The sequence below is a fragment of the Prinia subflava genome, chromosome 2, assembly GCF_021018805.1.
Source record: "Prinia subflava isolate CZ2003 ecotype Zambia chromosome 2, Cam_Psub_1.2, whole genome shotgun sequence".
Classification (NCBI taxonomy): Eukaryota; Metazoa; Chordata; class Aves; order Passeriformes; family Cisticolidae; genus Prinia; species Prinia subflava.
Window position 1 is genome coordinate 66,503,145 of NC_086248.1, and position 15,537 is coordinate 66,518,681.

At 34.9% G+C, this 15,537-nt stretch overlaps 1 protein-coding gene across 11 annotated transcripts in view; it reads left to right on the forward strand.

Moving 5' to 3' along the window:
* The window catches only part of STXBP5 (syntaxin binding protein 5), a 106,260-nt gene that overhangs the window by 71,333 nt on the left and 19,390 nt on the right, over window positions 1-15,537 (forward strand). For 4 of the 11 annotated variants that reach the window (XM_063390342.1, XM_063390341.1, XM_063390345.1 and 1 more), the window contains 3 exons: window positions 5,914-5,979; window positions 9,352-9,411; window positions 9,510-9,557. In XM_063390342.1, the coding sequence (XP_063246412.1) occupies window positions 5,914-5,979; window positions 9,352-9,411; window positions 9,510-9,557 (174 nt within the window). The remainder of the gene's footprint in view (window positions 1-5,913; window positions 5,980-9,351; window positions 9,412-9,509; window positions 9,558-15,537) is intronic. The other 7 variants (XM_063390348.1, XM_063390350.1, XM_063390349.1 and 4 more) reach the window with 5 other exon arrangements.

Consider the following 15,537-nt stretch of genomic DNA (forward strand, 5'->3'; position numbering starts at 1 on the left):
ATTTTTTTCATCTTCTGATACTAACGATCTGCATGGCAATAGCATTGTAATAACGTGATTGTACAAGTGACTTGGCTGGCTTTTCTGTCTCAAATGTACTGTTAGTGTCTCCGTCTTTCCTTTTCTCATTGCTTCATGAAGGTATGCTGACTGTGGCTTCTTGCATGTGCGGCCTTTCTAACTTATATTCAGAGTCTGTGAAAAAGCTTCGCACCTCTTATATAAGTAAGTCATCTCATGGCATTCAAATATTTTTTTTTCAACATCTGAACTTGATTTTTTTGTTATGTTAAGTCACCAGAATTATTTTTCTTAGTCCTTTTTAAGTAATTGTTTTACTTACAGAAACTGGTTTCAATCCATCCTGCATCCATTGTATTTCTCGTTCTTGATACCTTTAAACAAAATTTAAAGGAAAAAAGCAAACATAATATTCTCTGTATTTTGTGGTTTTAAATAAATAAATCTCAAAGTCAAAAGGAAATCCAATCTCAGAATTTGCTGATGTTTATAGAGCTAAGATCTTACTCACAAATTTAGTGTTATGTTTCTAAAAACTTTCCTTGCTTGGTTTTGGTTCCCTTTCTGGCAGAAAAAGCTTCAGAACTCCAGAATTAGAGTATTAGTAGCAATGATAAGAATAAGCATTGTGATTACAGAGAGATTCTTCATCTAAAAGTGAAGTTACTTCTGCAAAAATGTTGTTAATAGGGATTAAGAGTGGAGGTGTTTGTGTACTGCACAGCCCAGTTTCCAAGCAGTTTTGAAGTTGAGGTATCCATGTGAGGAAGGTAATCCATCAGATCCAGACATTACCTGAGAGAGTCTGACTTATGACATCATTCACAGCATCCAAGAATCTGGAGAATGTACAGCTTATTTTTTAAAAGCATAACATTGTCCCTTTTCTTAGGATGCCACTTTTCTCCAGCCCCCAGGCAGAGGTAGGTAATCTCAGCCCTTTTTTTAATGGAGTAGATTAAGCTACTGTAAAAATGGAGTTTAAAAAAAAAAAACAAACAAAACTGCACAACAAGCTTGAAATTGTGTTCCACATCTTAGTTCTGCCATTTCTTTTCCCCAAACAAGAAAAAAGAAATAAGTCTCGAAGGATAGAGTCAGTCACCAAATACTGCTTTCTCTATAGTCTTTCCTCCTCTTCTGCCATGCCAGAAAGGGAGCTAGGCATAAAGGAAATGCCTCCACCTTAAGATGATACAGAGCTGCAAACCAGGATCTGGCACTGATTGATTATTGTTTTGAAAAAAAGAAAAAGATGGATAGAAATCCCATAACTATGAAATATTGTAAAGCTGAATTTATTTAGGAATGAGTTTAAACAAGTTTCATACCCAAGAGTTAATTTCTTAACCATGTAATTCTGTTTGCTATCCTGACAGTATCACGGTTAACTGGAGCTACAGTAATTTTAAAATTTCTTAAGTTATCATTTAACATTTCCCATTGTTTGTAGTTCTTTCAGTGTACGTTTGCCCAGACTTCAATAATTGCTTCAATAATTTTCCGCAGATAATGAGTCTGTTACAATCAAGCACTACCCTTTGATTTATTTATAGGGTTGGAACTATAGGAGATAGTCAGAACACTTTGGGATTTAGCATTCTGCCTTTCTTGGACTTTTGCTATCTGCATTTAGTGTTTTCAAAAATGCAAGGAGCTTATGTTTCCTTGGTTTTGCTTTGAAAGATGTGCCTTCACTGAATCTCTATCTTGAAAACATTTCTATTTTAATAATTCAAAAATTTTTTCTATGAATAAGATATTTTCAATGGCTATATAACTAATAATCTTCAAGGATTGCTAGTACTTAATATCTAAAGCTTCTAGTACACAGTGCTTTTCTATCTAATGTGGTTGGTTTAGAAAATTCCTATTCTTTGAGACAGCAACAGTGTATTTAAGGAAAAAAAATCATACTAGCTTACACATGCATTCAGACAGCATGCAACTATTGTACATTGTACATTCAACCACTTCCAAAACAGGCAGGAAGGATTCGTCCTTCCTCATTGAAAACCCTGATATTCTGTAAGTTTGAGCATATAATGTCAATTCAGTCGATCATCAATATCTGCCAACATATTTAGGATTTAGCAAATGTTATGTCCTTAATCAAAATGACTCAAAATTTACAAAGGCATCTTTTAAAAGATTTCGTAGAGTAAGAGTTACATATCTTCTAAAATATGAATGGAAATGCGAGATTTTTTTCCTTTCTCTTGTGTTGCAAGAATATGATGTATTTCTCATCTTATTTTTTCTACTCAGAAAAGAAATTCAGATTCCCGTCTTAAAGCAGCATCTATTTAGAGACAAGGCTCTCTACACTAGCTAGACTGTAAACTGTCATTTCAGGCTAGCTCTACAGATACAAGCTCCCAGTTGGGATCGTGTTTTGGAATTTATCAGTGATTCGTACCAGGTATACTACTCACATGTTTTGGGTGGCAATTTATAGTTTGTGAAGCATGCAGTATTATGTGTTTTGTTAAGGCCTGCCAGGCAGTGTCATCAGGTGCTTGTCAAGGTTGAAAACTAAATTCAAAGTTTGCCTTCAGAGTCTTATAGTGAGGGGGGAGGGTGTAGAAAATCAACTTTGGCCATGTGCCCAAAGACATGGAAAGTGTAAGTAAAAGCTCTACAGTGGTGAAAACTATACCCGATGGAGGCTTACAGTGTTAGGTGACCTTTGCTTGATATACTCTTTGCTAAATAAGACAGGAGTCATTAAGTCAGTACTGATAAAAAAATGAGACAGGTCATAATTTCATGATGAAACACCAAAACTTTGATAGCTGTTATTTTTTCCTGCTTAGTTCCATAAGTTCACAGGAAACATGAATCATAACTCTTTTCTTTCAAATTACTGTTGGTGAGAGTTACAAGATTTTATAAGACTTTTTGATCAGTGCAATATAGTACAACTCTTGAAAAGAGTATTTTAGTATTTCTTAGTTCCACCAGAGGCAGTTTAGGTTTCTGACAAAACTGAAGCAGTTCTTACATGCATGTGACTTTTTAAATTTTTTATCTTGTATCAAAAATCTTTTTGACAGTAGTCTATAAGTGATGCAAAAAATGAGGTTGAGACAAACCGGAAGAAAATACATGCCTGAAACTCTTCTGGAGTTGCTTGGTCATGTTCTTTTCCCTATTCCCCTTCAGGAACTATTTAAATTTTTAACTTATATGTCATGAGACTAACATCAGCTGTGACTGACGTCATCCAAGGCTGAAACTGTATCAGAAAGTTTGATTGTTGGGCTTGAGGTATTTTTTTTGTACCCTTTTTCAGGTTGTTTTTAATTCTTTTACATTGGATCAAGTTAGTTTTAGTTGTAATTTTTAATTGCACTGTTTTCCAGTCAAGTTGTAGGTTCATCTGAGATATGTCTGCTTAAAGCTTGTGCAAAAAACTGACAAAAGTCTCATGAAATTGTGTACATCAGTTAATTTCAGCTGTAATTCTGGGGAGTTTTTAATGCAGCATGGTAATTATGTCTTTAATGACATTAGATGATTTTTGGTAATTTTGAGAGTTTGCAAATTTGTTGCCTCTGGAGTTTGCAGAGATAAACTAAAAGCTTTTTAGAAGATCACTTGCAGATATATTGGTGTTATAGAAGGTTATAGTTTTGTAGTTCTGAAACCAACTCCTGGATCAATTTGCTTTTGTAATTCATAGCAATTTGCATGGATGCTATAAACCTGAAACCAGAGAATTTTTCCAGAGGAGCTGTCTTGCTGCCAGTGCTTCTGTCAGGATACCTGAGGTTTTGAGATGAATTCAGCTTGCTCATGGGCAGACCCTCCTAGTTCAGAGACTTAGGTCATTCTTGTTATACTCTGCCTAGTTTAATTACTAATACAATCGTAGCTAAAATTACTTTTCATCTATTTCCATTCCTTTTCTCTCCTAAGTAATGGCTATGAACAGATATCCAAGGTTTACGTGCCATAATGATTACCATAATGCACACTTATTATTAATTGTTTCTTAATCACATTATAGCCCTGAGAGTTCCTTCAGAGAATTCAAGTGTGCAGGTGTCTTCATTCTTGGCTAAAGGCTATTGCTGCCAATTAATGAATTTTCATAGGAGAACTAGTACAGGAAGTTAAACTCTTCCTTTGAAGGTAAAGAATTATCTTTATAGAAAAGAGGAAATTGCACTCCTGAGCTGTGTGTATGAATTGGTTTGGTTTGGCTCCTGAACTACTTCTAAGAGCACAGTGTGTGTTTATTGTCCCAGCACAGCTATCATCTAAAACTTGTATTGATTGTTGTGAAAGCAACTTCAGGGTTTTACAAAAATCCTTTCACACAATCCTGTCTAGTTCAGAACATTTAGTCTCCCATGCCTGTTTAAAATCCTGGTGTAAAACTATGATTATCCCATAGCGTAGATTGCTTTACTGACAGATGACCAAATAAATTGCTCTTTTCTTTCTCCTGTGTACTGGAAAGATAAAGCTTCCACCTGGAATTTCATTTAACATTTTACAATTTAAATTGTTTCCAGGACTGTTAAAGGTAGGGTTAACAAAGCCTTAGGGTCATTTGACAATTCTAGTCTTTGAGTTTTGTGGTTTAAGCTATACATGCTCTTAGTAATCTTAAAAAAGACTATTTTTGGTAAATGGAACTGTTAACGTAACATACTTTCAGCGTGTTCCATGTTGATACGATATTTCAGGAGAACTTTTTCTCGTTAAACTATTAACTTCTGGTTTAGTGTTTGGAAATTTTAAAGTTTTGGTGAAGTAGAGATGCATTTTTGTTTGTTAACAGATACATACAGATACACTTGTGAATGTGTAGTGCACAGTTGTATAGACAGGCTTTCCATGTGATACCTTTCTTGCCTTAGCCATTACCATTACCACTCAAAATTTTGATCATTGGAAATATTTGTGTGCATGCAAACCCCTTTAATTTTAACAAATATTTCTTAGCTATTACTGTTCAGCATACATGCTTGTTTGCCTTAGTGTAGCATCATGAAATTTCTGTGGGAAAGCTTCATGATATAAACCTGAAGATGCATTGCTAACCTTAAAATATTAACAAAATGCTCTTCTCCTAATTGTGGGCAGTCTTGACAGCAGTTTCTTGTCAAAAAGGAAAGTAAAAAAAAAAATTGTGTACTTTTAATTTGTGAAATGGAATCATATTTATGACCATTTTGAGAGAGCTTCCACCTTATGCATCTGATTGTGTATGACTAGGTTCATTCACTGGAATGAAAGGAATTAGCTTTTATTTGAGTAACATACTGCAGTTATTCAAATTGATCAGACTTGATGATTTAAGAAATTTAGTGAAATTCTTCCAGGCAAGGGAGAACAGCTATCTAAACACCTAAGACCTGAATTCTCTAAATGATGCCAATAAGGAGGTTTTCTGGAAAAAAGCTTGGCAATACAAATTGGCAAATACAAGGCATATCACTGTAACAGTAGAAAAGTAGTTTGAAAAAAGGCTGTAGTTTCACACATCATGTGTTTGTAATCTTCAAGACACTGTTTTACGTGATTTTGTTTTGCAATTACATTTTTAATTTAACTCTTATTTTTTTTCAAAACAAACTATGTTTATGCTTAATATATATATGTAGCGTGTAAATAATTAACTGTTCTGATAAGTCTGTCTAGCTGAAAATATAGTGGTTTTCACTGAAATTTATTGAGAGAGTGTATTTTTCAAAGAAAACTTTAGTAGGAGGAAGTGACTCTGCAGTTACTGTGGGTAATGTCAAAAAGAGTAATATGAAACAGACATTCTATCTCAACTGGCTTGTTTGTCTCTAATAAGAAATGAAGTTCCTGACTGCAGTGGAAGTAAAAATAAAATGGGAGCTATATTTATAATACACTGGTTTTGTGTTTCAGCAGGTCTCTGTGATATAAATGAAGGTACAGTGGTGCCAGAAGACCGCTGCAAGTCACCCACATCAGGTAATCCTAACTTTCCCTGATCTTCAGTTTTTTATTTTCCCAGAAGATGGCATGCATTACATTGACACTTACTAGTTAAGTAATTATATAAGACCTGTTGTCCTCTCACAGACTGTTGGAGCTGTTGTAAATTTTGCCATGTTGCATGACTGCATTTTTAAAACAAGGCTGATGTAAGAGATGCAATAGGAATATGTCATAAAGATGATTGAAGAGAGATATAAGCTGAAATATTTATGCCTCAGGGAACAACTGCACAATGGAATTTTGAAGCATTGACAAGAGACGCACAAATTCCTGTAATCGTTCATGTGATTGTGTTTTGTATTCCTCAAAAGTGGTAGACATTATTTCTGAGCAAGTTTACTTCTGCTTCCTCATAAGTGGCAAATTACTACTTTTCTGTGGAATCAGAGGTCTTCAGAAACCGGCATCCTAAAAAAGTAGGAGTTCCATACTTAATACTCTTGCTTCTGCACCCTCTTTTTTTTTCTTTTTCAATTACCACTGATGTATGTGAATATTTTAAATGAAACCTTCCAGATTTATTATTTTACTATTGGCTAGTTGAGACTATAACCTTCTAAATACTTAATAATGCATGTCAATGTATAGTATTAGAGAGAATAGCTTCTTGTAGTAGCTAAAAATTGTTGCTTATTGCTCTGAGAACTTTTAAAGATGCTATTTTATTTCATTCAGAACTACTCAAGGTTAAAGGACTCAACTGCAGATTTAAATGAAGCACATAAAGTAGCACTTAGTGTAAAATGCTGATCAAGATGGGAGTCTAAAGACAGATTCCTTTTCTATTGTAGCCTGTATCTTTCAAAGCCAAATTGAAAGCATAAGAAACAAAAACATTGTGTTTGTAGCTCCAACAGAAATTTTAACATGAATTTTAATTTCTGATTGGACAATTTTCTTTTGATGTTCATTTTAAATTGTGCAAAACATTCCCCTAGATCAATCAGTGTCATTTTCATTTTTGCTAGCTCTTTCCTAAGGTAAATTTCATTTATTTATAATTAAAGCAAAACCTGGCTGTGAATTTTAGTTAAAACTCTTACCTGAAGATGTGATTTCATGACAAATCTCTGTTGCTAAGTATTGGCATGCAGAAGTTATCAACTTCAGTATAGTTTATAACAAAAGAATTTTTATAGCTTTATTATAGTGGAGAATAAAGTGCATGTTTCCTATTTCATTTTTACAAATTGAGACCAATGCCTGTAAACAATTTGCCATGCATTGCTCCAGTTGCAGTAGATCCTTTCTCTGTCAAGGTTAAGCATAGTTATCAATTCACTATGGTGTTTGAATTTGACCTACTTAATAAGTCTGGGCTAAGTCTAGGTTCTAGTGCACTGCTATAAGATGTCTGCAATTAATGGCTAATGAATCATAACCTTCAGAGTGTATCCTTTTTTCCCCCTGCTCCAGAATCCCCTAAATGTCAGCCCAAATAACTCCTAACTTGTACTACTTCAAACACTGTGTAGTTTAAATAAGAGGGTTTCTTTCATAACTCGGTGTTGAAGCAGATTAAAACTTAATTCGCCACTTCTGCAACAGTGTAATGAAGCCAAGTCCAAAGATGAAAATTAAGTTTTCCATAAACTCCTAAATTTAACGGTTGGGTTGCCCTATCTTCCTTCTGCTTGTGTGAGTTTAGTGTGAGCTGAAGTTGAGTGTGAGCTGAAGAAGGCTAAAAAATCATGTCTAAAGTACCAAAAATAGTGAATGGACAAAAGATAGAGGGGGAGTGTAACTGTTCATTCTCCTGCAAAACTGAAACTTCTAGTAGTGAGGTTGGACTGTGCCTTGCTTCCCTCGATTCTGTCCTCTGCTCTCAGTGAATGAGATGAAGCTTATGGTAGACTTCTCAACTTTTCCTTTGAAAAAAGTCTTGGATGCACCACCCTGGTATGGAGATAATTTGTTGATGTTTGTGAGGAGAGAAGAACTGCAATTCCTTAGGTTTGGTTTGAGTTTAATATCTTTTCTGGACAAAAGCACAAGACTGAAACAAGCTTGAAAGTAGCATTTAGCTATCAGAGGTAAGAGAGGACCTTCTTGAGAAATCTGCTGCAGAGTATTGGCAAGCTTGAGAAGAAGGATGAAGGCTAAATTTAAGGAAACCTTTTACAGTTTAGAGGCTTTCTAGTCAAGAGGAAAATACACAAACACAAAATATTTGCATGTTACTAGCTCTAAAATTAGAGGATGGGATTGGCAGTTGAATGTCTTACTGGCTTTCATTGTTACAATGTGATCTGTAAAAGAGACCAGTCACTGTTTGGACTGAAGTCTGCAATTGCTCAAATCCACATTTCATGTCCCAGTAAAGAGAAGTGGAAAGTAACTCCATTAGACTTTGTCCAGTGGTTGGTTATATATAGATGAGAGGACTGTGAAAGGGACTACCTGCCCATCCAAGTTGGGAGAATATCCTACAGTTTCAGTAACACAGAACTGTAGAAATACTGTGAAAACACAGAAGGAATAATCTTACCTCCTGCTTTTTCTATAGATGTCAAGCAGTAATAGGCTTAGACTCTGGGAGCATTTATCTAACCTAAAACACTGTACAGCACTTGAACTGTAAAGTTTTTGTCTTCAGAAGTGCCAGACTTCTGTGTTCTATTCTGTTTTTACACTTCCACAATATAAAATCCAATTAAATTTTAAAAAATTTAGTTGAATTGTTTTAATTTCCGGGCAATGTTTTAATTTCATGACAATGGTAAGGCTGAAGTTGTGGTCTGTTGCCACGATCAGATTTTCAGGGTTGGGATACAGGAATCCAGGTGGCAGTATTGGATCAGAGTTGTCTGCAGAGTAGTTGAACAACTGTGGTCCAACAGCGATTTACTGCATTGGGAAAAAAAAAATCAAACCAAACAAATTTATAGAACTTGTGTTTATTGTTACAGCTGTGTTTTGTGAATCATAACTTAGGCTAATTTCTGTGTCTGGAGCAATGATTAGCAGAGCCATTTAGTTATTCAGTGTAAACATTTGTTCAATGAGGGAATTATTTCTAGCAATAAACTCTCTGCAATGTGCAGCATTGTACCTTGCATTATAATTTCTGTGGCTAGTGCCAATATGGCAGAATTCTGTCATTCCAAAGTAATTTGTACTTCATAATATCTAGTACAGCTACAGAGAATACCAATAACAGTATTTGATATTTTCTATCTTTGTTAAACTCAGGGCTTGTACATAATTTTGTGTAATATATGTATACATATATTGTATAATATATGTATATTTCATATGTATAATATACATTGGTTTTGGTGTCAAAGATATATCCCCTTCATTCATGTCAAATGTATATCCATTTCATTCTGTCTCCACTTGTAGGTTCTGGTTCACCAAACAATTCTGACGATGAACAAAAAATGAATAATTTTATAGAAAAGGGTACAGTATTTTTCTTTTGTTTAGTCTTATTTTTTCTTTCATTCATCTTTTAACACACTTAGATTGATTTTTTTTTTTTATTAAAATATTATTTACAGTGAAGACCAAAAGCAGAAAGTTTTCCAAGATGGTAACCAATGACATAGGTAGGAACTAGAAAAATTCTACTCTTTCTAATCCAGTGCCTTACTCTATGCCGCACTAACCCAGCAGCAAATAAAAGGCAAAATAACAGTCAAATTTCAAGGCAAGATGTTATTAATTTTTTCATTCTTTATGCTAATTGGTAATTCTGTGGGCTGCTTCTGTACTAAATACACTGGGTACAATAATTTTTAAAAAATCAAGGCTATTGGTGTTTTAAATTCTCTGATTTTACAATTGCACTTCTCTGTTTTTCTGGATGGGTGAAATTCTACTCCATAGTAAGAGTTCAGTCTGTGCAAGTCACAACATGATTCCACTGCTTTTGCAAAGGTGCGCTGGTTTTGGGAACATATGGCTGATACCATTTCTTTTTTATATATTGTATTCATAGCCATATGGTCAGATTTTTATATGGCTGGGGTCAAGAAAGAGGTACCATCATGGTTTCATTTATGAATTTGGAAGAGGACTGCTTGGATATATAAGTACACCCCAGTGCTGTTCCAGAGCTCTCTTTACTTTTCTGCATCCAACAGTGACACAATACCCTACCAGCTCCAGACTTGTATGGTAATCTGGCAAAAGAATTGCCTTGGGATATGTTGTATGCAGGTAGATTGAACCCTTTAATGGCTGGAATGGAAATAACACTGCTTCTGACTACTGGCTCATTAAATAAATGTATGATGTAGCTTTGGGAAAGGCTTCTTCTTCTTCTTCCTTAACTGGGATATGGTTACTTTCTTTGCAGAAACACTTTGCTAATGTTCATTTTGTTTTCATTTAGCAAATTAGTGTATCCTTGTAGGATAATTTCATTTTATCTCTTCAGTCAGTTTAGGTTGATACTACATAGTAAAAGTAGTTGCTAAGCTACTGTTTCACAGGTTGTGTGGAAGCATAGCTTAATACTAGGGATGAAGAGATTTGTTTTCCTGAAGTCTCCCTTTGGTTTTTCTGTTTGGCAATTTATGTTTTATCCTAAAACATTAATCCCTTTCATCATAATTCAGTATTTGAGACAAAGAATCATTCAAAATTTCAGGGAGAGAAACAGGAGTATGACAAAGTAATCCTTGAAATTTGAGGTATTGTACAAAGATCATGGTTTTGGTCTGTGTTGAGACCTTTTTGCAATGACATCAGAAATGGCAGGGTAAATGAATTTGGGGGGGCAGCAAAAGTCTGAATATAACTCAAGAAAGCAAATGGCTATCAATAATACATTATGTGAATTCATCTGTAATTAAAAGGAAATTATTTTCTTTTACATAAGCATTAATATGTTCCCCCAAAGGAAATTCAGGGTAACTAGAACCTAATGTTCAAGTTGAGAAAAACAACACCTAATCCTTGTGCATTTACATCAATGTCCATTGAGGTAATGTTTCCCTTTTGTCTCTTTTGAACATAAGACACACTGTCTTGTGTAAAATACGTGGAAAATTTGACTGACTGTGACCTCCTTTTTTTTTTCACTTCTTTACAAAGAGTTATGTTAGAGCATTAATAAAGTATGCTAATGAGGATTCTATAGAGCCATTCACATCTGTTTCAGCTGGAAGCCTTTCAACTGAAAGTATTAGGAGTGTTTTCCACAGCTAAAAAAAGCAAAGCATTTATTTATAAGCAATGCATTCTTCAGGGTGTAAGTTATACTGTGATTTGTGTAATTTACACAGTTTATTGAAATCTTAAATATAATTATTTATTTTGCATTTTCCTGGTTTTGAGTGGTTTGCTGTGCAGTGAAAGTGGTTGTTTTGCTACCGTGTTTTCTATAGCTGATCTGGCATGCTTATTCTAGCTCTTTCTGAACTTACATTCTCAGCTCTTCCATGTAAATAAAACATATTTTCTGTGTTAATAGTTGCATGTTTTAAACTGTTCATTGTTTTAAACTGAATTGACAACCAAATGTGCATGGACAATGAGTCTGTAAAGTGTGTCACTGTCATTAACATCACCGTGTTGTATGAAACAAATCGGCATCAGCCGTGTTCTCAGAGTTGAATTTGATGTATTTGATGTGTATGGCATGATCATAGCACTCGGCACTGGGACACAGATCAGTCAGTTCAAGTTCTTTCCATTCTTTGTCAGTGTGTGAAATACAACTTGCTAAATGTGGTGCAAAACAGAATTAAAATCACTTACACTGGTAACTTCAGTTGCTGTTAATATCACTCCTGTGTTTGTCACATGGGAACAGGGAGCAAGGGAATACTGCTAGCAAAGTGTGAAGTAATTTCATTTCAGTGGTAGGGCTGCAAGGTGGTTACATCACACACACAGTTATAAACATGAATCCATTGTCAATTTATCCCTTTATTGCAACTGATGTGGAGCATTGTTATTTCTGCAGATTTCTGTAAGTAGTGACAGTAACAAACAAGGTTTCTGTGATTGGTGTGAGGATCAAAAAATCATGTCAAACTGAAACAATAGCCCAAGTAAAACAATCAGCAAATGCTTCATGCACCATCATTTCAATCAGATGATCTATTTTGTTGTTTTCTTCTAAATACTCCACTGCGAATGCTCTGTGCAAGGAATGGATAGTAAATGAAGTTAAAGACCTGTTGTGAATGTGTTGCTTTTGGGTCATGTTTCCCTTCTATTTGCATCAAAGGTGAACCTTGAAAAAAATATAGTTAAATGTTGGCGATATTGAGATACTTGATTTAACTAAGCATTTCTAGAAATTTTAAAAGGTATCGTGGCCTGTATTGAATCCAGCCCATTCTCTTACAAACATCACATATTTGAATATATAAACAATATGCTGTGAAGTAATATGCAGAAGTATACTACAGGAAGAAAAATTGGTAGGAAGTGCTTATTTTCTAAGGCTGTGTGATTTTTATAGAAAGACATTGGGATCCAGCTCCAGTGGAAGCAAAATCTTCAGCTGTTTTATTCATAATTTGGTTAGTTCAGTTTTTGGCATGAAGAGATACAGATGATTAAATATTATAGCTACAAATTGTGTTGCAAGTTAAGATGTAACAGCCATTTCTGGAAAAGCCTTTAGTAAAGGTGCCTGCAAAATATGGTGGATTTTAAAACCTTTGTAACTGTTCTAGTAGCCTACATGTCAAACACCTCTCAAGAAAATTGGTCTTACTTGTTTTCTGCACTGTATAAATTTAAAAATAATTGCAAACAGTATTAGTAGACAGACTTAAGCAGAGTAGATTTAATTACAAACTTTTATAATCCCTGCTGTTAGTACTGACAAAGGTTTCTTACATTCTAAGTGTATATCTAATTTTTTCAAACATTGCAGTAATAATTTACCGTTAATGCTGTTTTCATCAAATCAAATTCTAAGATGTTCATAATAACATCTTATTTGCCCTAATGTCAAAGACTGTTTCTTTCAATGTGTTTTTAATACTTTGATCTAATTTTGGATGTATCCAAGTACATGTTTTCTTACAGTCTCTTGTAAAATGGTTTTCTTATTCTCATATGAATTTTAGATTATGCATTAGAGATTACAGCATTTCTTAATTGGTAATGTAAATATTTCACTTTGTCAAATATAGAATAATTTGGGAGCTTTGGTATCTCTAATAAATTCTAAGCTGCTTAGCTATTTCTCATGTCATGTTATTTGAAATAGGCTTCATAAGTTGTTCTCTTGGATATCAAAGCTCCAAGACACATCCCCTTTATAATCTTCAGAATTTTATTTTAAAATAAAAGGAATGGAGGAGAAATCACTGTATAGCTTTCAAACTGATGTGCTGTACATTTTCAAGTATCAGCTCAGGATAACCCACTGCAAATGAAATCTGTTCCTTCTAAGCCACAGCTTCCTATTGAGAAGCCTTCATAGGCTTCAGATTTTCTTCATTGAATTGAAGGCTGTTCCTGCTATGCTGACACCTAACATGTTATGGAAAGCCAGTCTTTCATATTTTAAGAAAGGCAGTCTTTCATATTTTAACACCTACCTGTGAGAAACCTGTGAGAAACAGGTTTAACACCTGACCTGTGAGAAATCTCCAAGAATCCTTGGGTTCGGACAGTTCTCTAATATGATACCTAATTATATATGTTGACAGAATGTAAGTATGCAACTGTCTATTACTCTAGGTTTTCTAATTCAGAGAAATATTAAATGTAGGTCTAAACCCAGGCAGAACAGTCACTGTTGCCTTGAGCAGCAGTGTGCCAGGAGCAGCACAACTGCTCCCTGATCTCTGTGTCCTTGTCTAGCACCAGTCTGGGCTGTAAATGCTGCAGCAACCACCACCCCCAAGAGAGATATTGAACTCTGATATGAGAGCTGCTGCTTGAAGTTAGCCACGTGCGGCAGGAGCAGTCAGCATCACCTCTGCCTGTTCTCCAGCTGGAGTGAAAAGCCTAACACTGGAGGCTCTCTTGGTAGATCTCCATCCTCTATCTCCCATTTTTCTGATTTATCTCTTTTGCTTTGTACAAGGTATCTAGCATGTTGCTGGTTTTCATCTGAGGCATAAAAACCCCTGAATTTATCAAAACCTGTAAAACTGAAGCCAATGTGAATAGAAGCAGGGTTTTTAATACTGAGTAATGTTAGTTAAAAAGGGCTTAGCTAGTGAAATATCCCTGTTTTCTTACTGTATGTTTAGGCAATTTTTTCATTAAACACAAGATGGCACCATTGCTGTTGGAATAGATTCTTATTTCTCATTTACATCTGAATTATTGAGGTTTCTGATACATTAACATATGTTTTGAAATGTTGGGGGTTTTTTTGCATAGCACAGTAATTCACAATTTCCAGTAATGATATCCTTTTTAACAATTCATGTATCCTCTTGTCCTATTAATGAGGCATAGTTCAGTGCATGTTGAAAATTGTCTGACAGATTTGTTTTATCTTACCAGCCTAGTTCATACAGCTGGCCTTTCACTAAGGAACAAAAAGCTAAAACTGGATCAGCTCTCAGAATCCAACACATTTGCCTATACTTACTATTATCTGAAACCTTGTATCTTGTTTTTGTTGCTGTTGTTTGTTTGTGTGTTTGTTTGCTTGGGGTTTTTTTTTGGTTTGCCCTTTTTTTTTTTCAATTTTCTCCCAGTTGTTAAGATGGTGCTAAATGTTTCTATTTGAAAAGCCGACTATATTGGACTTCAATAAGTTAAATAGGTTAAGATATTTACACACGGTTAAAGCTGTTATAAGGCAAAAATAGCTCCAGTTATTTTCTGTACATGCTTGAGGTTTTGTTCAGTGTCTCAGCTCTTACTATTTAAATGTCTAACAGAGAAAACAAGTGTTATGAGGAATGCCCATCTCGTAATTCACTGTTCCAGATGACATTTCAGGATCTTTTTGGAAGCTGATTTAAGTTTAAGCTGACAGCAAAAAGATGGGCTCCTTGTCACTAGTGCTGTTGTGTTCCCTGGTTTTCTGTGTATGTCTCTGAGCTCTGATCTGAAATAGGAGTTGATCTTGTTTGGAAGCAACCCTTGGCAGAAAACTCATTTAGATGAGTTTTGGCCTCACTCACAAGTTAGGTATTTGCCAGTGCTAATGCAAGGATGAGGGTAGAAAACACGTAGTCAGGTTGCCCTTTTTGGTTTCAGGCTACACTAAGATAGGTGATTAGCATTTCTGCCTGAGAGTAAGTAATTTCAATTTAATTCAAACATACTTTTAACATTGACACGTAAAGGAAATTAGAAGATTATTTCTGGAGTCTTGTTCTCAAAATTTTATGATGTATGACAGGAATAAAACCGTTCGACTATTCAGATAACTAGCATTTGCAATATTGATGAGCATAATTGATGATAGAGTGAAGTATTTCACTTTTGGAAAGAATGGAAGTAACTTTAAGTCACATGCTTGTCCTCAAGGTATGTAGAAATTGGAATGATTTCTGTTAGAGAGATCATTAGAATAAGGTAACTCCAATTTTAACAGAGAAAAGCAGCTGCATTCAGGCTGCATTGAGTGGTATCCATTACAAGGGACTC